The sequence below is a fragment of the Apteryx mantelli genome, chromosome 2 (genome assembly GCF_036417845.1).
Source record: "Apteryx mantelli isolate bAptMan1 chromosome 2, bAptMan1.hap1, whole genome shotgun sequence".
Taxonomy (NCBI): Eukaryota; Metazoa; Chordata; class Aves; order Apterygiformes; family Apterygidae; genus Apteryx; species Apteryx mantelli.
The window spans coordinates 75,082,817-75,107,819 of record NC_089979.1 but is presented as its reverse complement, the minus strand read 5'-3'; the positions used below and the strand labels follow the sequence as shown (position 1 = coordinate 75,107,819).

The window sequence follows — 25,003 nt, the reverse complement described above, 5'->3', positions numbered from 1 at the left end:
ACACATCAGAACGCAAGGAACATTGCCAGAAAGATTTTTATCTAGTCAGTATAATTTATCACAACAATTACAACACACAGATTTAACCACCTAACCGGAAAAAAAAATCAATCCTTCTATTTGTAATGACATCATGAACAACTACAGGGAATCACCAAGATAACAAAAATCAATATTTGAGCATCTTTGTCAGTATCAGCAAGCTTTTCAGGCAGTGATTTTTTTCCCCCTTAACCTCAAATAGGCAAAAATCCAGTATTTAAATTCTGCCTCATATTTGAGCCATGATGATCTGAATAACTTGCTTCCTAGTAAAAGGGTTTTGTTCTCTGCCAACAGTGAAACCCAAGGAAATGCTCATGCATATGGAAACATGACAAAACGGCTTTCCCTCCAAATTTCTTCCCCTTCTGGCAGGTGCTAGCCTGGGTTATGTAACCAGGGGGCTCTGCTGACAGCTGCCTTTTGGAGGCACCATGGTGGCACCACCAGCACAACCTGGATAAAAGTCAAGTGGCTGCGGTCCACTTCATAAATACTGCTGCTGCCGCGCTCTTCAGGAACAGATGTGATCTACTGACGCAAGCACGGCAGCGAGAAGACGGGACAATTACGTCTGGAAAGACCTTAACGGTTTTGTTAAAATTAACGAAGAGGGGACCCCCTCTCCCCCAACCCCTACATGAGCAATGAGGTTCTAAAAATCAACAACCGTATAGGACAAACAGACCTCCCAAAGGACACGCGTTGGAAGGCAACGCCTCACCCTCGTCTATACGAGGAGCAGGATAGAAGTAACAAAGCCATACGCTGCACAAGCGCAGCCGCAAACTCTACCCCATGTAATGATACGACTTATGCCAGGTCTAAGCAGCCCATTAAGAGAAGGGTTGTCACACTAGAACGGTCAGAAGCCCTCACAATTCTGACCAATGTAATTTGAACCTTAACATCAGATCTTTGGGTTGCCAGATGGAAGGCAAAAATCTGTTTTTGTCATATGGGAAAAATGCCTTCTAGATTACCAAACAAAAAGCTGATATTAGTTCAGGCCACCTTTGGAAAGGGATAGAAACCAGATTGCAAGGCATGATTTGCTGGTAGGGCAACCAGCAGTAAATGCCATATGCTCAGCCCTATCTATTCCCAGTTGTTCTCCTAGCTGTGGATTCTCTCTGTTTTTTCCAACTTCATAAAAGAAGCTAGTTAAGTAATTGGGGGAGGGTGGCAGAGAAGACTACATACTATACCTAATCTCTTAAAACAAGCCCCAAACAAAAAACAAACTATAAGCCTTCCAAATCTTGCTGCATCTACTTTTATTAAAAATGAGGATAGCTAACAACAGTTCTTACAAAAAACAATACTATATTTCATAGTCCAAAGCTTCAGCTGAGTTTTGTTGCATCTCTTCCTATGAGTTATTACAAAAACGAGAAAACACACAGTAGCAAATAGTAGCTATCTGACTTTTGACTTTTAAGTACAGAAAAATCAAGAACTCTCCTATTTAGGTAACAAGTACATATGTTTCTCTCCAAAATATTGCTTTTATCCTAGTTATATTTGGTATATATATTAAGAATAGAAAGAAACTCTTCGCAGAGTATGATTTTTATATTTATCCAGGAGAAAAATAGTAATTCTCAGTACAGATATCATGCCCTGGGTTCCTGAAGTCCTTCATGATGGAAAAATTGGTATCCCTTCCACATCCTGCTTCCAACATGGCAGTAAGACTGACTTACTAAGTCAGTCTTTTTTTTTGCATTGGGTAGGTGCTGACTGCTTATCACTCAGCCTGTCTGCAATTGCGAGCGCAGGTAAAACATCCCAGCCTCCACAACTGTGTCACCAAAATACAGCCGATTCAGTGAGACATTCAGCATTTATAGTATCAAATTGATTACCTCAAGGTTTTGAGACCTTCAATTCCCATCTGAACTGGTGCAAGTTGTGTGGTTGGAAACATGCAGCAAAAGGTTCAGTGCTTTCAAAGATGAAACTCTTATTGTTGGTACTGCAGTCATCACTACAATTGTAAAGAGACTTTATGCAATTCTGGAGTACTGTTTGTCCAGTTTCAGTAATTGGAACCACTAAGGTAAAATGTATATTTAAATTAACAGCTAGAATAATGGCTTAAGAAGTTATAGTTAGCCAACCAAATAGGTAATTCCTTGTGAAATGATCAATTCTGATGTGCAAGAAAATACACACCTTTTTTTCCCCCCACTTCTAATTTCTCATCACAAAACTCTGCCCTAAATATTTTTTCTGTAAGTAAATTAATGCTCCTCTTTGCAATATGTATTAGAAACACATATATTGGGAAGTTCCCTAAAAGGCTATTTATTGTGACAGTGGAGCGCTACTTTAAAAAAGTTTGTGTCTCAATCTTATTTTACGTTGCCTAATAAAACCTTGAAAATTAATTAAAATGTAAAGAAAGATGAGAAGTAGGACTGTCACACAATCCCTACACAAAAATACTTTACCTATAACATGCCCCAACACACTAACTTTTTGCCTTCAGAAGCCCAGAAGGGTGAAACAGACTTGCTAGTCTTATCCATACTGTGCATTTGTTCACCACCTTAAGACGCGAGAATCTCATATGATATAAAAAAGCTGATGGTTTCGGCTCAGAAGGAAATCACAGAAGGGGTGGCACACTGCACTGTAACTCGGCAGCACTGAGACAGGTCAGTAGCAGGAAGCTCTCCTCCTCTTTCCCTCTCGATTTCAAATGAGCATGTACAATACCTAGAAAAGCACCTGCTTTAGCAGGTTACAGTGGAATGAAAATAGTGGAACATTATAATCTATATCTGAACCTTTAGCCAAGTGCTATCAGCTTCTATCTTTTGTAGACACCCAATTCACTGACCTCAGCTAAATTTTGCAGCAAAACAGAATAAAAATATTCAAAACTATAATGACAAGATTTATATGACAGAATTTAGGTTCTTCAGTGGCTCGTCTACATTTAACATAACTAAATTAATTGAATTCAAAGGTTGAACAGAAGAGATTTTATAACGTCTTTTCCTCAATTTACAATTTTACAGATGCCCACAACCAATATTCTTGTGCAGTTTTATTCAAATTTCTAGAATACATTAATTTCCTTTCTCTCATTTTTAAATCAAAGGATAATCACCTAAAATCATACTTTTTTAAACAAATGCCAAAGCCTAATGAAGCAAGCAGTCTTGCTGAAGATTATGCAGATGATGATGCAAAGCACAGTGAATGTGACAGCTCATCTATCAAAGAAAACAAAGGATTTTATGCATCTAAACTAAATAGAACTTTTGGAAGAGCATGGAGAGAGTAGCTGGTAGAACTTTACTTATTATAATATAAATAACTAGGAAAGTGAGATCTCATTTGGTTTTTAATGTAAGCACAAATATTAAAACAAGATGGCACAGTTTGTTATGTAAGATACATATCTGACATTAACTTCTGTCCCCCTGTCCCAAAGACCATGACAACTGCTAAAATATTCACTTTACTTGGCAAACATGCAGTTTCCCATACACATAATACCTGTTTTTTGAACAAAATGTTCAGATAATGGTGATTTTTATTTTCTGCTAGTCATCCACCAATGAAATACATCTCAGCTCCAAAGGTCTGCTGTGAGCAGACAGTATTACAAATGATTGACAGACAACCCGACACTAAACACAAAATTGAGAGTAGATCTGTCTGCATTTAAATTCTCTTCATTCTTATGATACCTAAGAAGCAAGAGGAACACTCATATGTGCAAATCATAGTTAAGCTACAGTTAACATCTACAGCTTTTACTGGTCAAGCAAAGTGTTACTTAATTTTTATGCACAGATTATTAAATACTGCAGAACACTAGATATATGCAAAAAATATTTTCTTTTCAAGGAGAAATGAATCTCACATAAAAGCAGTTCTTTCTCTGCAGTGTTTCTCAACTAAGAATGTTTCCCAGTACTGCTGTAAAGCAAAGCATGAGCTTCATTGCCACCATTGCAAACATTACTTTCTACATCATCTGGAGGCAAGCTTTTATTGTTTATCAAAGTTCTCAATACAATGACATTTCTAAAGTTTTTAGGGACATCCAAGATTCACAAATGAAACATACAACCTTTAACAGGAATAAGGCAGATTCTTATTTTGACATTTATTAAACCCAGTCACGTTCCACCAACTTGCAGCAAACGTATCTATCACCAATCATTATGGGCATTAGGACTGGCTGAGTTTGAGAACTTAAAATTCTAGATCAGACAAAAAGACTGTGACCTGTCTCAAAACACAGCTGAGATTCATCCCTTTCCTATACCTATAATACTCAAATATGTATTCATTCTGAGGCGGATTCACCCCTGAAAAAGTCCCCATGATCCTGTGCTTTAAGGAGCAATTTCAAGGAAATGTGCTATATTTGGAAACCCAAAAGAGTAAGAATATGTTAAGAGGAAGGTATGAAGAAACAGAGCTATTTATTAGTATTAAAAATAAATAAATAAATAAACACAGTAAGCAAAGATATATGTATGGCCTCCATAGTACATATAAGCATTTAACATAATACCAAAGGCAAAAATAAGCATGCTTTTTTCTTTTTCACAAGCCCAGTTGCAATCATTTATTATCGTAGTCTCTAATCTCCCCCTTCCCCAACACCTGAAATTTCTTTCAATTTTACTGCTAGCAACAAAAACACAGTTTGAAAACACAGACAACTATGTAATTACAGCAAGGGAAAGTTGCATGGTCCGCCAACTACAAAACACTACAAAACTTATGGTAATAAGAGGTCAGAGGCTTAACTATTCTACGCCACAGTTTTCATTTTTTCTGGTCAAATCAACAGATTTTAATTGGTGCTTTCAAATGCAGCAGTCTATGAAAATGATGAAAAGAATACTAGAAACAAAGCAAACATGCCCTAAAGGCCTTTCAATTCTTGAAATCACTCTGCCTTCTTATTTGCTGTTGAAGAACGTGTGTATGTTCCTTTTTAAATGCATTTCAAATCAGCTTAAACTCTAGCTTACCGAAAACTTCAGCTTATGGACAATGCTCAAAAATGTTCAGTGCACTCTTAGAAGACGAAAGAAGAATACGGAAAAAAAGAAAAGTGAATTAGTAATTTCACTGTGAAACATAACTATGTGCTGTGTCAGGGCATGTCTGGGGAAGCCATCTGTAGGATATCAGCTTCGATGAGGGTAAAGAACATAAACACTGAGCTGACATGAAAAATCAAAGTGTAAGAGAAAAGAAATACTATTGAGATTCTCAGTACACTTGGTATGCCTCATGCATTTAAAGACACCGCTGCTACGCAGACTCCATCTCAATGGCTGGTGTATCACTAAAATGTCCTGAATTAATAATGGAGATGAAGCCCACAGATGGCATATGGTATGGTTTGAGATAGACTCATTTTGACAGGTGACAAGGAAGACCACTCATCTAGTCATGTGAAATTAAGCACTTACGGGAATGGCAGGTGTGAACTGCCTTCTTTATACGGATTTGGAAGCACCCCGTCACTCACCCAAAGTGCTGCACTAAACTCCCAGACAAATCTGGAAGCAGAGCTAGTGTTATACTTGCCAGGGAGATAAGCACAGGCTGAAATGCAAGCCCCTGCCCTCTTGCACCCGGAACGATCTGCATTCCCTCCTGATTTGGCCAGGCCCCAGATACTGAGCAAGAAAATAAAGTTAAAAACCTAAGGGAAAGTGAAATATATTCAAGGCAAAAATCAATCTCTAACACTACTCCACTAACATTAATTTGTTTCGGCCAGCTACAAATTTGGCCCTGTTTTTGACTTCTCTAACTCCCATTCACCTTTTATCTACTACAACTGTTTGAATGGATTTTTCCCATCCCTCCCTCTCCATTAGTCACTGCAAGTGGATGTAAAATGCAATCTCACTAGAGCACTAGCCAATAACTCTGTAATATGACTGTAGATTAAAATACTGAAGGTTACTTCTAAAGCAGGAGGTATACCTTATGCCAGTTTTGGTATATGTTGATGCTATAGGACGACAGTATCTTTGTCATCTGGGAGACTGTGTAATTTGAACTGTAGCTCTGTGCAGTTACATATGGGCAACTGTACACATGTGCATTCATTACAGGTATTGCTAGGACTATAAAATGGAGCCCAAAATTATCCTTTTCCTTCACCCTTAACCTTTTATGAAATGTAAAAACTTCTGAGCTAAAACATTTTGCCCTGCCCAAAGCTCATGTCTGTTTACTTTAATAAATTTTCTGCCATGCAGATAAAAACACAAGTTTTTCCTCAATGGTCATCAACATATTAAGAGAGGGCAGACATTGGAATAAGACACAAATCTCAAAATTTTGGTTTGAGATCAAGCTTAAAAAAATACAGCTATATACTTCATAACATATATATACATACTTCATAATGTATATGTTCAGACAGACTGCTAAGACTGTCAGAAGGAACTTTGGAAAACGTAATACTATATCCATTGTCTGGCCAGATTTTCTCTGAGAGGAAAACTGAGTGTCTTCTACAGCTAAACTGCAAACTCCACCAACTTCTTCAGTGTCTTACTACAAATTACAATGAAAAAACCCATAATTTTGGAGCATCCTCAGTTCTTTCAGTTTTGTTTTGTTTTGTTTTTTAAACACAGCAAATAACCCTCTCTATGATATTGATAAACCTCTCGAGGCAAAAATCCTAGCATCATTGACCGTGTTTTGGTTCAAAGCAGCAGTGAAATTCTGAAGCGAAATCTCCAACAATTCCTTCTCAGCCATCTGCAGAGTGATTTTGATGTGTGTAAACTAGATTCATTTCAAAGGAGACCAGAGCAGTGGCTATACTCAGGCTAACACTGAATATGCTCCAACCCTTAGTGGGAACAGAGAGATTCAACCCAATGATCAGTTATTGAAACAGCTTTGAAACGTGTGGCACAAAAGTTTGGCTGAGGGGATTAAATTTAGTTTGAAGTAAAAACTCCAAAATGCACATAATGTAGATATAATGACTTCAGTACCAACTGCTCCAGTTTCCTCATCTGCTCCTATTGCTCCAAACTACTTACTAATGTAAACATAGACATCATCGTCAGCTGAAGAAAACAGCAGACGAAAAAATATAGTGTTTTAGATTCTGCAGTGATTAACATGATAAAGGCTCTTTTTCCAATGACTTAGATCTGTATGCAGCGTATCAAAAAACATTTCATATTTTGAAACATTATAAAACACTGAATGGTTTCCAATAATTCTTTCTTCAAAATAACAAGCAGGCCCAAATGAATGCAGAATTTATTATTTGAAAACTTGTGGTTGCTTCTCATCCCAAAATTGTTAATGCATGCATAAGTACATAAGGCACTATCACCATCGCACTTACTGAATGAAAAACCAAGAGTACTGAACTATGTCAAAATGAACCACACAAGTATAACCATGCGTTTCATGAGATTAACAGCCTTCCTTGTAATGAGAAACATCTTCAAGGATAGAGTTGCATTTACGTTACAATAACATCTGAAGGCACTGGGTATGCTCAGTATTTTAAATTATAAAAACTTCAACTCACTCCCTATTTATACTGCAAAGACAATTCCCCCCTCCTCTGCGCTATTCCCACAGTTCCTTCTCCACCTGCGCTGGCTTCCAGCATCAGCAGGAGGAGTGGAGCTGCTGCCTGTTGCTTCTTAGCAGCCACTAAGGGACTGTACCCCAGATGCAGAGCCAGAGGAAACACTCCTGGGATGAGTGGCATTTTCTTTTCCTACATTTTTGTTCTTAAGGAACATATGAGTGAGTGTGTGCACAATATTAATGAGTCAAAAGACTCACAGAGCCTAAGCCCAGCCTCAAACCTGGGCTTAAAATACAATGGGAAAGTTGTCATTTTCTTTGGAGCAAAGAGGAATCTCAGGATTATCTCAGCAGTGCCTCAGCAAATCTCTAACCATAATCCCACCCACTGTACAGTTCTGGAGAGAACAGTGTCTTCGAGTTCATTTATGAAATAACTTTTTTTTGTGAAAATGAAGAACCTGTAAGCATTTTTTGGCAGGTGCAAATCAATTTCAATCTGTCAGTAGATTATCCAACAGCTTTTCAAAAAGTGGGCTAAATATCTTCTAATGAAGGAGCAAGCTATTCTAGCTGTATATACGAAGGAAGTCCTCATATTATTTTAGTCAGTGGACAGGATCTATTTTCTTTAGAATCATCAAGACACTCATTAAGATGCAGTTAAAGTGCTTCATGTCTAAGTAAATTTTAATGACCCATCAGAGCAACATAAACAATGTCAGCTGGGCATCTTTTAAAGGAATGAGTGGTGGGGGAAAGGGGAGCAAAAACCAACACTCAAGGTAACTCCTCACCCCTCTCTATTTAAGGTGCTGGAAAGTATGCTCAATTTATAGTTCAATTGCTTATAGAGTGTCACATTTTAAAATTTTAGTTCTTTACTCAGTCATCAGTCATATTATTCAGACACAACTTTCTTATTCATTGAAGACATCAGCATTGCCACTGAGGTATGGGGAATTCTTTCCTTCTGCTGCAGCTGTGCCACCTACAACTCAAAAAATGATATTAACCTACACATCCCTATTCTTTTTAGTTTTAATCTCCTCCTGTTCTAACAATTGAAAGGCACAAAAATTCCAGCAAGGAGTAGAAGAAACCTATGAATTCCAAGCACACAATTTAGGCAGTGAGCCAATACTTTTAATTAGCAGAGATTAAAAACCGTGACTATTTGAAGGAAGAGAGGCATATTTGTAAAATGTTTCAAAATTTATATTTATGTACAAAAATAGTTATAATGATGCAGTTTATGCAATATGCCAAGTTAAGATTTGAAAATTTAAATAAGATCGTTCAAAACTGTTATTTTTAAAGCATTTAACTTCGACATAAGTTTTAAAACATAAAACAAAATTCAGTGTTATTGGAAAAAACAAATGAATTCATAGAAGTTTTGTTATTACTTTTGGAAGGTAACAAGAATAAAACAGACATAAAACTAGCAAAACCTTTTACCTGCAGCTGAGCTCCAATAAATATGGCAAAAACTGCAAATGAAGCAAAATCGTTGCTTTTAGGCTGAGTCCCTAGGGAGGCTCTGTCCAGGTCTTAAAATTAATTCATGCTTTTACATGACGACTACTGCTGCTCTATGCCACTTATCAGACATGTTCTTCAGTAAGGTGAATAAAACCTCCTTGTCTTGCAGTGGCATATGTACAATTGTGTGTATGGAATTTTCTGATTTTAAGAGAGATACGCAAGACTGGAACAACTTTTTTAAGTTTGATATACAAAATGACATGTTTAGTATATTTTCCCATGTATACTTCTTCACGGAAAGCCAAATGTCTACCCAGTTAGCAATGGGACATCTAACCAAATAAATTAATCAAATGCATCACCTTTTAAGACAGTTAATGAGAGATGTTTGCAACCAATAATACACTTCATAGTTTTCCTAGGAGATAACAGAGCTATATCTGGATTTTATCCTAATCAGCTGACATGAAGGTTAATCAACTTCTCATTTTGTTTCTTTTGTTTTTTAAACAAATCGCAGTGTTATGCTTTCCTCAACTGGAAAGTTAAAAGCACATTCCCCATAAAAAGTTTATTTTTTCTGGTGAAAATGTATACAGGAGACTGCCAACATTCCCCAATGATCTTTCACAGATACAAGTCTGGTAAGTTTGGAAGAGGGGAGTAGACAGAAAAGCAAAAGATTAAAAATAATAATAATAATAATTTATAAATTTAGTCTGACAAATCATCAGAATTGTTTCATCAAATTATAAACTCAGAAATTCTCACTCACACATAAATATGATTAAATCATTCACAAAAAAACACCATATAAACTGGAAACTGCATGAAACACTGAAGAAGGCGAGCAACAGCAAATGTAGCTATTTGTAAAAAAGACTGGCATACACATGATCCATGCTCCTCATGGCAACACTCAGGACACACATTTTCAACAGGCCTTCATGAATTCCTCTGGCTCTGCCATCACACTTAAAGATCCATTTTTAAAGAGACTAGTGTACATTCCTGAATATGAGTCAGGTATAGACAGCACTTCAAGGAGAATCCTACTTCCCGCACTTTGTAGAAAATTTGAAAACAGAAAGATTAGAGACCGTAAATCAAAACTATGCACAGATTGCAGAGCTGACATGCTCACACTCACTCAGATTGCTACTGACTGAAGGAAAGCAAAACTACCTCTCACCTTCCTCAGGTTATATCAGACTGAGAAGACTACAGTGTCGTTTAGCTGGCATGTGCTTATTTCCACAAACTGATTAACAAAAAATCCCTTTGGGAATACTCATAAGGTGAGCAGCAGTGATAAAAGCAGCAGTGTATGCCAAAACACTTTTTATACTAGGAGTTAAAAATGAAAGCAAAGACAATGACTGCCAAAATTGCTAGAAGCCTGATTTACTGTTCTATAAGATGCCAAAAATGTTAAAATGGAAAAAAAGAGGAAAAATTAGTGACAGATATGAGAGTTTAAGATAGAACGCAAAGCTCTAAGAAACACAACCAAACTGTTCCCCTAAAGTTTTCCATTCAGTATGCTGTTACAACTCCCTCTTGGCTAAGTGTTCATGAAACCAAAGAATAAAAGAGCAGCCTGGGAAGTTTCTTGAAATTTTCTGCAGCTTGTATCCTTTAGCTGGTAAAGTGAAAAACTGCTCATTCTTAGCAAAGAAAACTCCTCTTCCCCATATGCTTCAATAGGGAAAGATGCAGTATTGTTATCATAGCAGAAGAGGACTCTGCTCAGAAAACACTGCCCTCAGCATCTTGAGGAACAAGTGAAACTATTAATTCTATATCATCTTAGGGAAAGCATGGATACACATGGCTACAAAATTTATCTAAAGCTGTAACATTCCCTGCTGTTTTATTCTCTTTAAATTTACAATCTTTCCATGAACAGCTCCCATGAATTTCAGTAAATTCATTTGGTGACAGAATCCAACCAAAACAACTGATGTTTGAAACAAAGCCCTCATATCCTGCTTCTTATATACATGATATTCCTTAAAATTTCACAGTACACATAGCTGCTTCTAATTCCATTGGACTACTTGGTTACAAAGTTTTCTTACACAGACACACAGTTAAAATTCCCATTTCTTGTCATGGAAGCTCTATGCACTCTCAGAACAGCATTTGACATCCGAATATGAATACAATGTTGAGTGAGACCAGCATAAAGTGTTTCTGGAAATACTCATCTGAGGAACGAATAGGAAGATTTCAATCCCATAGTCCACTGCCTGCTAACGGCATTTTCTTTAGTTCTTGAAAACACTGGACATGTGGACAGAACCCCAACATCACTACAGTCAAGATCTACAGGTCAGATACCCCAATAATCATTCCAAAATGATTTGACTATCTTATTAATTGGATAACTTGCTGTGTCAGGCAAATGGCTGAACACTATTAGTCTAATTCTATAAATTCATGTGCAGTCTATTTTTTTAAGCTACTGTTTTAAATGAAATGCACTATACACAGGGTTCCATGCTGACTCAATCGATGAAGGTCTACCCCACCATATAAATGATTCTCTTTTTTTTCCTTACCTCCAGATGCTCTAAAATATAGGGAGGGTTTGTCATGCCAAGCCTCAGCATAGCTCCCTCAGGAATAGCTTCAACCAGCTTCCACAGGAGCGTTGGGAGGTCTGTGCCAATGTCTCTGCCATAAGCCCCCGTGTCTTCACTGGTCAGCCATATCTCACAAACACCCTCTGTGAATAAAAGAAAGAGATAATTAACAAATCTGTTTTAGAGCTGTTTATTTTATCATACAGCTGCTCACTCTTTTTAATGCAGTATTTCACAAGGCTATTATGCAGCCAGACTGGGTATTCAATTGCAAGGGGGAGGAAGGGGGGGGGGGGAAGGCTTATCCCATGGGTAGCAGTGGGTTATTAAGTTCATTTTATGAGTACAAGAGTGCTACAACAACGCTGTAAATTATCATTGCTGTGGAGTGATTAACATTCACAGCCAATGACTAATTCTGTGCTGCCTCTACAGCAAGTCAGTCAAGTCTAGTACTCTGCTCTATTTTTTAAACCTAATTCATTAAACACTGCAAGCAACATTACCCAAGCAAAGAGTTTGCATTAATGGTCATTACTAGTAGTTAACTTATTAACTGGTAAGCTTCCAATAAGCAAAAATAGTTCTAAAGTATAGTGATTAACATTCCTCCTGGAATAACTATTAAAAACTTGTGTTCTTTAAATGATACAATTAGCAATGCAATATTAAGGTTGTACTGAAAAGTTTAGTCACCACTGCATGACTAAGTGATAGTGTTGGAAAACCTGTTTCCTGGCAGTTAATACTTTATTTTCCATCAATCAGGCCTTAGAAAATAGTGTATTTGATTTGTTGTGTAAAGAGCATTGACCTTGAACACTGAAATTTGGTAAAAATGTCCCCCTGCTCAAAGAAGGGAAAGATTGCACCACCCTTTCATAATAGTTGAAAGCAATGAGGTTCCACACAGCCACTTCTATCAGCCTGCCCAGTTTCCATCCTTTCCATAATGCAGTCAGTCTCCTCCAGCTGCCACCCCAAAGCAAGAAACAAGCCACAGAAAACAGGGTAGCTGGGAGGAAGACTCCTGTGATTACTGGCTACCATCAACTCAATGAAGAGCTAAATTTCTACTACAGATGACGAATCAGTAGGAAAACATCCAACAAATAGAAGGTGCATAACTGAAGTTTCAAAGCACTCTTCAGACCAGCAGAGGAAGGATGTATCACAAAAACATAAACGTTTAGACATGTATGAGATTAGGAAAACACAAACAAAGTACATTAAATCACCTGAAGTGATAAAACCAGAAAAACAAAAGCAATGTAAACTCAAGACTGCCGCTCTTAAACTCACACTATAACAATAACGGAGAACAGCAGACTATGGGGAATGTCAAAGTCAATTCTATTTGTTTAGAAAGGTTTCCAAGGTTATTTCAAGGTCATATTATTTAGAATTAAAAATATTTTAAAATTAAAGGCTAACCAAAAAGCATCTTACTACTTAAATTTTGCTTCAAGAATAGTTTAGTGAGATGTATATTCTGTTCTCATAAAAGGCCTTGAGAAAAGCATTCTTGAAATAGTGCTCTCTAGTTATCAAACTTCCAGTCATAACTTTGCAGTCACATTCAAACAGAGCTCCCTGCTACATGATCAGGTATGCAGAATTTGTTTGCAGGATATAATGACACTTTAGCTTCCATAGCAGTTGCTAATGTTTTTAGAACTGCATCTCACGGCACACAGTAGTATGCTATAAAACTTATTCTAAGGTTTCCTGCCTGTCTTATGTTTTCTGAGATATGAAAAAAGTGAACCATGTAATAGTTGCATTCTAAAAGTAAGAAAAACATAAATGATATAAATAATGGCTAATGTCTTGGGTTTTTTGCTTCAGTTCCAGTTTCCAGTAGTCATCAGAACACTGCACAATTAATTCACTTACTCCGTTTCTATCGAAACAGAGTAATTTTTTTTTTTTTTTTTTTTTTTTTTTTTTTTTAAGTTTTCAGTCTCAACAGTTCCATGCTTTTTTCTGCATGGAAATGGCTGGTGGAACACTGCCTCAGAGTTACCAGATGAATGTGAAGGAAAAAAATAAATAAATCACTGACTAGGAATGGAAATAACATTCCTGTGGAAAACAACAGTGAGCTTTTAAAACTCCATAGGAGGAGACCATTAGCCCCCTGGTGGGCTGAAACTTCAAATTAAATCACATGAAGAGGAAGCAGCTGTAACAGTAAATCAGCAACAACAGGAATAACTGTCTCATCTGCTCTCCGATCAGGGTGTTGCACAACAAGCAATGGGAATAATTCATGCTCAGAGAGGCAAGAATTCATAATATAGGGAGGAAAAAAAAATCTGTATTTTAGGAGAATGTCCACTTCCCAATTTCAGGCTGACAAAATGGACCTTCAAATCCTGAAAGCTGCTATGAGTGCTCACTCTTCACAAACAGGGTAAACCAACCATGTGCACATCTCTGGTGATGCAGGTCTGGCGACAATTCAAATGCAAGTTGCTAGGCTGTTTTTTCTAGCCCTTTGCATCCCAAATTTAGTAGTCTATACTTAAACTCAGTAAGAGGAGAAAACAACATACTTCCAACAGTCATCTTAATAGAGTGAACCAAGCAAAGTAAGAAATATTATCGCTTAAGTTTTACACTTCCTTTTTTCACTCAACCCTCTGCCCCTCCAAACTCCAGCCTTATGCAGGACTTTATTTAAACCCACTGTCTAATCATGTACAATAACTTTTCCATTTCTTTTGCAGTGAACATGCTCCTCACTAGATCACTCAGCATGCTGCTACTGGATAATTCTGGTGCTATCAAAAACAAGCTGATTTTGTAAACAAAAAAAATGATCCAAACTGCAAAAGTTTGGCTGTGCAAACTCAGTGCTTGTGTTGCGTCTAATGATAATGGAGCTTAATACTGTAAGTAATTACAAATCAGCCTTTGGTCACAGCTCATAGTTTACTTCTCGCCCTGCCATCACCACCCCACAGAAAGAGTAACCTCGACAGCTGAATTCTGATCTCTGCTCTGCTGCAACTGGAGATGACTGAGAATGGAAGATGTTGGAAAGAAAAAGGTTCCAAGTAAATGGCAGAGGTTTTGTACCTAACAGAACATCTCATTATAAAGAATACTCACTGCCAGTGATCTGATATGAGTTTTAACTTCGTTTTTCTGGAGCAGTCTAAACAATTCTTGTCATAAAGAAAAGAAGAAATCTTACAGCTGCCACTTTTATGAGATATGGACATTTCTGTTTTAGAGCCACTCAAAATGATTCATTTCTTTAATAACAGTTTTCTAGAACTTAGTATTTTGCTTTGTTTCATGCCACTGTTGTAAACACAAATCTTATTAATTTGAAGGGGAATCTACTCCACTTCTACAACTCCATCTGAAACTGTTAAAATATCAGCCACTAATTCTCCTGAAATTCCTCTTTTTATTAGCCTGATGTACTTTGTACAAATGACATTGAATTGCATCTAATTGGATATCTTTGTTAAAGTAAAACAGAACAACAAAATCCAGTGAGGCTGAAATGAAAATAACTATTAAAATGAGGTCTCCAAAATAATTTCTCCATGTTAATTTTTCAGTAAACTTAAAAACATTGTTGTCCTGGAAGAAAAGATTCAAAAAGTACAGTAACTCTCTAATTTTTCTTCTTCCCTTCTTTTTTCTCTTTCCTGTGAGATTTTCTAATGTGAACAGGAGGGGTTTCTCCCACAGTGCAATTCCCTGCAGGCTGCCACAGTGGGAGACTCCCAATTCTGACCTTCTCAGTATCCCACATACGCTTATCAACAACTGCCTGACCTCCCTGCTATGCCTTCTCCAACAGCAAATTCTTATGGCAGCCTGCAGTGCCGTACAGACCAAAGAAATACCTCTCCCACTGTACTGCAGAAACCTGAAAGACCATCTGCCAAGAGGAGGTCTGACTTAAATGTTTGTCAAAAACTGCCTGCAGACTCGAGGCCAATCAACCTAAAGCTGCCATTCCTCACCACACGTTTAGAATTAGAAAATTTATAGCCAAAGATAAGGAGAAAGAAAAAATCAAATTCACTTTAAATCTGCTCATTTTTCAGCATGAGCTTACCCTACATAAATTCCTTTTCTCTTCAATTATCAGAGTTTCCCATTAGTTACACAGCATGGGTTTTACAGGGACTATCTATGCAAGTGATGTGGAGCATGTGTTAGAATACTTTGTGCCTTAATTCAGAAGCTGAAGATGTCTGAATACATACCTTAAAACTAGCATTATATTCAGGTTGACACAGTGATAACAGAAACTGAGATCTGGAGGAATCAATTTCCTCCTATACTTGTGAACTGCTCTGCACACACTGGTTTACTGTGCAGTCCATATAAGAGTCCAGGCCTCTTCCCAGACAGCCAGTCCCACCACATGGATCCCTGCTGAAAGATCCCATCACTGGGAAGTCCTAAAAGATTAAGTCAACCTGGAAGCAATTCGCTGATGCTAATGGAGGTCTTGAAGGGTTCGCTTCTTTAAGATCACCAAGAAATTCATATTTGAAATGGATAAGAGGGAATTTTACAGGAGAGAATGCAGTTACACACACACACGCAAATCCTGTCCAAATGCACACTGTCCCAGGCTCAAAAAGGAACTCGCACCTAATTGTTACCCTGAGAAACTGCAGAATATCCGGCAAGCAGATAACAAAAGAAGGAGACTGAAGCAAAAAGACAGGTCTGGGTACAGAGCTGGTGAAAGAAGCCAGCTGTTAAGCTGCAACCCAGTGCATTAATATTTTTTCCGTACTTTGGAAAGTGTGGGTCAGCTTATGATTCAGTGATATCTCATATTTAGGCCAATACAGTACTAGAGCTCTGCTCGTGAGACATTACACACAACTAGTCTCATTCACAGTCTCATTTTTACTTGGAGGGACAAAGCTCTAGGATAATATCTCATAGCCTAACTTTCTACGGATACTTATTACACCCAGATATATTTCCTCTTTTCAAAAAGATCAGTGTTTTTCACCCTTCTGGGCACTCTTAAGGAAGTGGAAGGTGACTGTCCACTCCTATTTCCTTAATGCTTACCACATATAGCAGAACAAGATCTGGATGGCACCATGAAAATTGGCTGATCTATTGGAAATACAATGCTGGGAGAAATTACTAGATCCCTGAAACTCCTATTAAAGATTAAGCCTAGCAGTTGAGGGCTTACCCCTCACTCCACAACACAGAAGAGAGCAATGGCTGATCGAGTGGCCAGGAAAGTCTGTTCAGTGTTAACACATTTCAAAACAAGCAACTGAAAATATTTCTCTGAAATTTCACTCTCAGAATCTTAATCAATAGTTTTCTAATATCTCTTTAATAACATGAATTTCTTGGAAGAGTTGGCTAGTATTACATAAAGACCTACTACAGACAGTGAATTTATCTAAAAGTCTGAACAAATTCCTTTTTATTTAGTCATCGGGGAAGCCAAAAGATAGACATTTCCATACCTGTGGCTAAAATTTCTTTTCATAGGATCACAAAATAATTTAGGTTGCAAGAGACACCTGGAGGTCATCTAATCAAATCTCCTGCTCAAAGCAGGTCCAAATAGATGAGATTCCTTGCGTTCCTGGTTGTCCTGTTACCTCTCATCGTATCTCTGTGAACTTCCAAGAACAGTCTATCTCTCTCTGTCTTCACTATACCCTCCCATTAGGTAGTTGTAGACAGATCTCCTGTTAGCTTTTTCTTCCTAAGTCTGAACAAATCCAGTTCTCAGCCTCTCCTTGTATGTCAGGTGCTTCAGCTCCCTAATCATCCTCATAGCCCTCCACTGGACTTGCTCCAGTATGTCTGTCTTGTCCTGAGGAGCCCAAAACTGGACACAGCACTCCAGATACAGTCTCACAAGCACAAAACAGAGGGCACAAATCACTCTGCTGGACCTGCTGGCCGCACTCTTACTAATACTGTCCAGAATGCAGCTGATCATTGCAAGGATCCACTGCTAACTCATGTTCAGCTTGTCCACAAAACCCCCGAAGTATGCAAAGCTGCTTTCCAGCCAGACAGCTCTCCACACGTGTACTGTTGCACGGGTTTATTTTGTGCAGGACTCAGGACTTTTTACTTGTTTGTGTTGAACTTCACGAAGTTACCATCAGTTTGTTTCTCCAGACTGTCAAGGTCCTTTTGAATACTAGCCCTCCCCTCCAGCATATCAACTGCTCCCCCCAGTTTGCTGTCATCCCCAGACTTGCTAAGCACGTACTCTATCTCATTGTCCACATTGTTAATAAAGATATGAAATAATGCTGGCCCCAGTATCAATCCCTGGAAGTGCTGTTACTAACTAGCTACCAGTTAAACTTCACACCATGGATCACCACCCTTTAAGCCCAGCAGTCCAGCTAATTCTTTCAGCCACCTTATCATCCACTCATCCAGTTCCTATCTTATCTATCTGTAAGAATACTATAGGAGAGTATGTTGAAGGCCTTGCTAAATTCAAGGTAAAAAAAAAAAATTCCACAGCCACCTTCTCATCCATACAGCCAGACATCTCGTCACAGAAGGCAGTCATGCTGGTTGGGCACAATTTGCCCTTGGTAAATCCATGCTGACTGTTCTCAATCACCTTCTTGTCCTTAATGTGCCCTAAAGCTGCACATTAATTTTGCGCCATAATCCTCTCAGGGACTGAGGTCAAGCTTGTAGTTCCCCAGATCCTTCTCCCTGCCCTTCTTGAAGGGCAGTGTGACATTTCCCTTTTTCCAGTCACCAGGAACATCCCCAGGCCTTTTGAAGATCAGAGAGAGCAGCCTCAAAACGACACCAACCAGCTATCTCAGAACATCTGGATGAATCCCACTGCAGGATAATTTCCATTACCTCTGGATGTCTGTCTGCAATTACAAAAACTGCAGCTATGTTTCGCAAGTGCTTAGTCCAGTACAAGTCTTCAAAGCAGTTGTGGTTTCTGCTACCCACAGAATGACACACACATTAGAGAATTTAGGAAATGAAAACACTAACTTTCATAGTGTATGAATTTTTTAGAACAACTGTTTTGGGGAAGTAGTATGAAGTGAAGCTAACATGTTACAGAAGGAAGGCTATCATTCATTCTGCTAAATACAGACTAAGTTACACTGGCTCAGATTATTCCACTTAGGTAGGATAACGTATTATTTTAAAAGTAGAAGACTCAACAATATAACTTCGGAAGATTCTATTTCTCTGTGCAGTCTGATATCTTGCAAGAATATATTCTACTAAAGTTACTAAAAAAATTCAAGAAATAATTTATTTTTTCCTTGCCAAGATATTTAATTTATGTAAATGTCTGCACATATGATTCATTTAAATAGAAATTACATATTTATATGCTTGCTATACATTAATATATATTCATGGTATGAAGTTATCAAACAATTTGAAGACATAACAGGAATTTGATTTAAAGATCGTTTACCACAGACGTGACTTAGGTACTTGCAACAAATTTCTGATTCTACAAACTTCTGGAAAAGAAGTTTGGATTATATTGCAAAGTTCCTCCAGTTGGCAAGAACTAATTGTGTGAAACCAATCTAGCATAGAAGATGAATATATATAGCTTAATGATTTCAGATATTAGACTGAGGATTATATCTTGTGTGTAAATACCAATATAAAGATATTTCATTAAATTTGCATTCCTCAATGGCCATATGTCCTAAGTGCTACAAATGACAAAGTATTAGAAATCAATACAAATCTATCTCATATTAAAATGGAAAAATTTACACATACAAAGGATAGATACATAAGCTGTAATCACATTTGTATTTTCTGAGAAGTAATCTTCTGACAACAGGTGTTGATTTTTTAATTTCATTTAGATGCTTTGTTTTATTCTAAAATTCCATTTTTGTTTTGGTATGTTTCTTTTTCTTTTCATTAATTCATTTCTGCTATGCTTTACAACAGTAAGTGTTTCTAATAAAAGACTGATGGGTTTGGAGGAACCTCCTGCCCCCACTGATTTTATCTGAATCATCACCTGCACCTGTAGCTGCATGTTTACTAGGGAGGTCTGAAATCTGCTTATGACAATGGATGTGTAATGAATTATCTATCACTCAGGGTTTTGATTTGATTAAACATTCATATCAGTGATTCAGTGATCATTCTTGCTCAATTAAAGACACCAAAGTGACAAATTTCACATTTTTGTCTTTAGAGAATTGAGAAATGCCAATTAAAAAAACGAAAAATTAATCATGACTTGGACCCCCTTAACTCTTCTGGCAATTGCTTTTTCAAAAGTATAAAACGTAACCAAAGTCAGAGCTGTTTAAGTCATCCTCCCCAAAAGACATTTCAATGAAAATGTGTTAAAAGTCTTTTAAGAACTTATGCTCATACATTTCTTCAGCGCATTTAGACTTGCTGTGTAACTTTATGTAACTTATAAAGTCAAATCAGAGCTGGACTGAAGTAAAAAAAATACCAAGTATTAGGACTGATCTGTAACAACTTTTCTTAATCAGTTTAAATTCACAAGAATGCATACATTCTGATTTTGCAGAAAAGTTATAAAAAAAAAAAAAGGCAAACCAAAAAAACCCCCTAGCCCATGCCTCCACATACAAACCAAAATAAATGCACACACTTCTACCACCACTTATTGCATTAATTTTTAGGGTTACTTTGTGTTTTTTAGCAAAACAACCACACGTTGAAATTAAGAGTTCTGGCCTAGCTGCCTATTTGCTCATTCTTAATATCAAGCTGTCCAAATTAAATGGTAAGGATGCTCTACCACCTCTTTATATTTAGACAGATGTGCAGTCTGATAGAAGAATCTAATAGCCATCTGCCTAATGGTGGCTTTCCATTTTATCTTCTGTAGCTGCAGAAACGCAAGCTAAAGAGAGACAAATTTATTTAGGCTTTTGCTTTCCAAAATTCATACATCTGAAAGATGAAGTTATTTAGAACACAGGTTCACTGAATTTCCAGTTTATCTAAACTCATCACATTTGGAACAGCCACAATTCTCTTGTCAAAGTATTATAGTTGTAAGAGGGTACTAAGAGTTTGAGGACTAATATTAAAAACAACTCCTCCTTTGCAACAAATGCTTCGCCATCAAGGCATTTATAAAACAAGCTTAACATCTGTGATTATTGTAGGATTTAGCACAAAAGTTGAAGTTGACCCTTTTACAAATACCCTTTCTTCTGCTTGCTCATTTCTGTGGCTATAGTGATGAGCAAAACAAAATAATTTTGATACAAGTATCTTAATACCTGAAATAGTTACCATTTAACAAAAAAGCAATTCAATTTCATGTGCAATCAAACAAGGAATAAGAGTGCCTGTGAAAGCAGTAAACGTTTAGTTAAAATTATTTCTCCTATATTAATAAAAAAAAATCAGAAATAGAGGGTTCCCAGTAAAAAGCGTGCAGCAGACAGGGCCAATTGATCATTAAATACCAAATGGAGCATGAGAAGTTGCTCTCTCCCGCAAAGCATACCTGGTACTTTCTTATAAAAGATGTCGTTCTACTCCTATAGGGATCTCTGCTCCTAATAGCCTTCTACTAAAGCGTAAAGTAGCAGCCCTGTCTTGCCTAGCTATAGTGTTTTAGGAAGGGGGGGGTGGGTGTAAGGGGGAAGGAAAGGGAATAGTAAAATGGGTCACTTCCTGCTGCAAACAGCACGATACCTAAACTTACTTTGAGTCCAGTTCCATTCTCCTAGAACAAGAGAGACTCAAAAGGGCATCCAGACAGGCCACGTAAGTTTGCTCAGTGCCAGCACTACAGTGTTATGCATCTTGCTTTCAAGGACGATTAATGACAACATACATCATGATGATAAATTGGGTTTTGTAGGCAGTTTGAAGGGAAAGGGAAGGAAAAGATTTCAAGAAAATTGGAGAGGAAAATGTAGTTGAATTTCATGAGCTGGTCCTAATTCTCAGGTTGAGGGAGGAAGGAGTTGTCCTTTAAGAGAAAAGTCTTTGCTTGTTCCTTTGGCCACCTGCCTACGGCCATTCTATTTTTGAGGTCACATATACAATGGCCTGTTTTGAATGTTAGCCCTTGTGCATATGAAAAAATGATTCCTCTCCATCATCAAACTTACCAGTGGAAAAAAGATCAAAGTGACGTCTGTAGCTCCATATATAGACACCTTACCAAAACTAAGTTAGTTTTCAGAGATGGTGGCCATCTACTAGTGCCTCAGTTAATACAAGAGCAGCCATATGTGCATTACTGCTCAGGGCCAGAATTAGCTGATGGCAGTTATGCCAAGTTCTTTGCTGAAGCAAGAACATTATTCAAGAAGTAAGTTTAATGATAAGCAATAGTATATGCAAAAGAAAAAGCATAAAGGACTGGGTAACCACAGCTCATTGATTTTGCAAACAGGGATTTAAACACAGAAGGAAAACTATTTCAGAAAACACAGACAGACATTAGTTTAGAGTTATTTTGCAGTCCTACATGCAGCATACAGCTCTGCAGGGCCCTGCAGCATGGAGTTACTGTTCTCAGCTGTGTGCCTCACAAGGACCACTTTGGGAACCAGTGGTATGCTCTGGTTACATTGGTCTTGTTCTGTAAGCAAAGGGAGTACTTGACCCTCCAGAAGGGTCAGTCCGGTACCCTGCACAAATACAGTTTAGCTGTTGAAAAGAGAAAGAGTAAACAGACAAAATTTCATGTATACTTTTAGCTGTAGTAAGTTAATAATTATTTCTGTAGTAAGTTAATTTCAAAAACCTCAGAAGTACATTTCTCACAATTTCTCCTATACTATTTATTCTACATTGCCACAATTATGGTTTGTACCTAGGTAAGGCAAGAGCCCAATCTCTGGTTTATTGCATATTGCAATATTCTCTGTTTGAGAAGTATAGGAAGTTCTAGTGAAAAACTTAGGTGAAAAAGTATATGTTAATAAAATTAAACAAGCTTTTCCTAGGCTCTGAAGTGGATCTAGTTTATTAACAGCTAATATTAAAGAATATCGCATATGTTATATAACTGGAATGCTTTCGCCACTCAACACGCAAAACTAATAAAAGAATGGCAAGAAGATTAGATAATGAAATATTTTCTTATAGAAACCATTTTTTAATTATTAAAAGCATAGGCTAATAACAGTATGATGAATATTACCAGAGCAAAACTTCATCTTCATAAAAGTATGCACAAATGAATATTCCCAAATTAGTATTTATAGTCATGAGCCTGGACTAACACCTGGAAATTTTAGGGAGCCCTTTTACAAAGTTCATGTCTGGTCTGGACACAAATTTTCAAAATTTCGTAGCTCTTGCCTTCCAAAAATGTAAATATTCATAGCTAGGCTTTAGTTTGGATGTCTTATCCCTGAATTATTGTTAAATTTTAAGCCCAGTATCCCTTAATGATTCATAACAATCATATAATCTCAGGAAACTATTTATTTTTGGTGATTTGACACTAATTTTACCAGTAGCTAATGGCAGCTTCCAGAAAAAGTAAAATGGAAGGGGAGGAAACCTTATAGCCTTGTAACATTTAATATTCGTTCCAGAGCCCTAAATAAAAGACAGTAGCCCAGCAACTTTACTGAAAGTTAAAAACAAGCTTTCCACAAATGTAAAAATAAAAAAACTAAAATACATTATTTTTATGCCTGTTTTCGAAACATCAAAAGAGAGATCTGCTTTAAGCACTGCATACAAACTGATGGATATGAGAAATCTTGTTTATGACTTAGGAATTCATTGGGAAAAAAAGGGTAATATGTCACTGATCATAACATATGCTCTCTGTTTCAAAACCAAAACATAGGCTATCGGTCTGTTGTAGATGAAGTATCAGATGCAAAGGGTCACACACGGCACGAATTCAAGGAAATGGTCATGAGCTGTAGGCATATTACAGGATGCAGTGCTAATTAATGGAGGCTTTTTACTGAATATCCATCTCTGTAGTGCTAATGAGTTTGGATTAATTTAAACAACATGTTTTTACGGAAACTGATTAATTCCTGTAAAGTAATATTGCATATCAAGTTTCAACCATTAAAAATATTCGTAGCCAAGCTAAATAATTATCAGGATCTGGGTTTAGAAAGAGAAAAACTACAGACTCCACTATAGAAGCTTGAATACAATGTGATCAAAAAAAGAAGAAAGTGTTTTTTGTCTTATTTTGACTGGAAAAGATAACAAGAAGGCATAAATAATCTCTGATCTGTTACATATACCTAGATTAGGGGAGGAAAAAGTCTTTCAGAATCTGTTATATGTTCTGATCACACAAGAGCATAAACAAGAAGAAAGTACAATCACAAGTGACAAATATAAAAGTGTTAAATGTTGTGTACCACACTAAGTTATGAGGCAAGATATAATAGCGTAAACTTCAAGCAGCAATATATAACAAATATTTTAATTTAAAAAGTTTCTTAACAATTCTCTGTATCACCTATATCACAGTCTTCCTATTTTACCTTGAAGTATTGAATTGTAAGGACAATAATGAATTTCAATTATGATTATTCTCTGTACAGAGTGAGAGAATAGTTTGAGAATCTAGCAAACTGATATATGGCGAAACCAACAGACTAAAAGAAAGAAGGGAAAAGAGAATCGGCATCTGCAAGGCAATCGGCTAGAAAGGGAATGCATTCGCAGGACCACAGTTCCACGAGCAGAGCAGTAATGTGCAAACACAGTTTCCGAGGATGATAATCCCTGAAAGTCTTATCTAAAGTTACCTCCCCACAATAGTGTAGATAACAGCATTAACTCATTAAGGATAACCTGACCTGTATCTGTAAGTATGAGTGTTACTTTGCTGCTGCATCTGACTATAAGCTAAAATGGCTCAGTAGCAAGCAAGGAAAATGTACATTACAAATCTTCCTGATTTCAGGAAGAAAACACCTCTAATATTCAGTATTACTTTAAAAATATTCTAAAATGGATGGTATAAACTTTGCAACTCTAAATGCATTAACTTGAAAAAACACTTGCATAGTTTTACTAATGCGGTTTCCCTAATTCTTGATACTGCAATTTTTTAAGTACATCTATTGAATTCTCACTCAGTACACAGCATCTTCCCCTAAATTTATTTAGGGTATTTACTGATACACCACCAAAATACACCATAATCAAAATGCAATTAAGATCTATTGGAGATGTCCACAGGGAGGTCCAAGTGAAATCAGTTAAGGCTTTTAGAGCATATTAATGTATTTTTCTCTTACAAATTAATGCCCATTAAGGTCTCATTCTAAGTAATAATTTACCTTTTGATGAACTAATTATTTGTCAATATAGGAACATGA

The 25,003-nt window shown here is 37.1% G+C and overlaps 1 protein-coding gene across 5 annotated transcripts in view; it reads right to left on the bottom strand.

Annotated features, from left to right (window-relative positions):
* The window catches only part of CDKAL1 (CDK5 regulatory subunit associated protein 1 like 1), a 447,236-nt gene that overhangs the window by 156,040 nt on the left and 266,193 nt on the right, over positions 1–25,003 (bottom strand). For all 5 annotated transcript variants that reach the window (XM_067290903.1, XM_067290904.1, XM_067290905.1 and 2 more), the window contains one exon: positions 11,661–11,827. In XM_067290903.1, the coding sequence (XP_067147004.1) occupies positions 11,661–11,827 (167 nt within the window). The remainder of the gene's footprint in view (positions 1–11,660; positions 11,828–25,003) is intronic.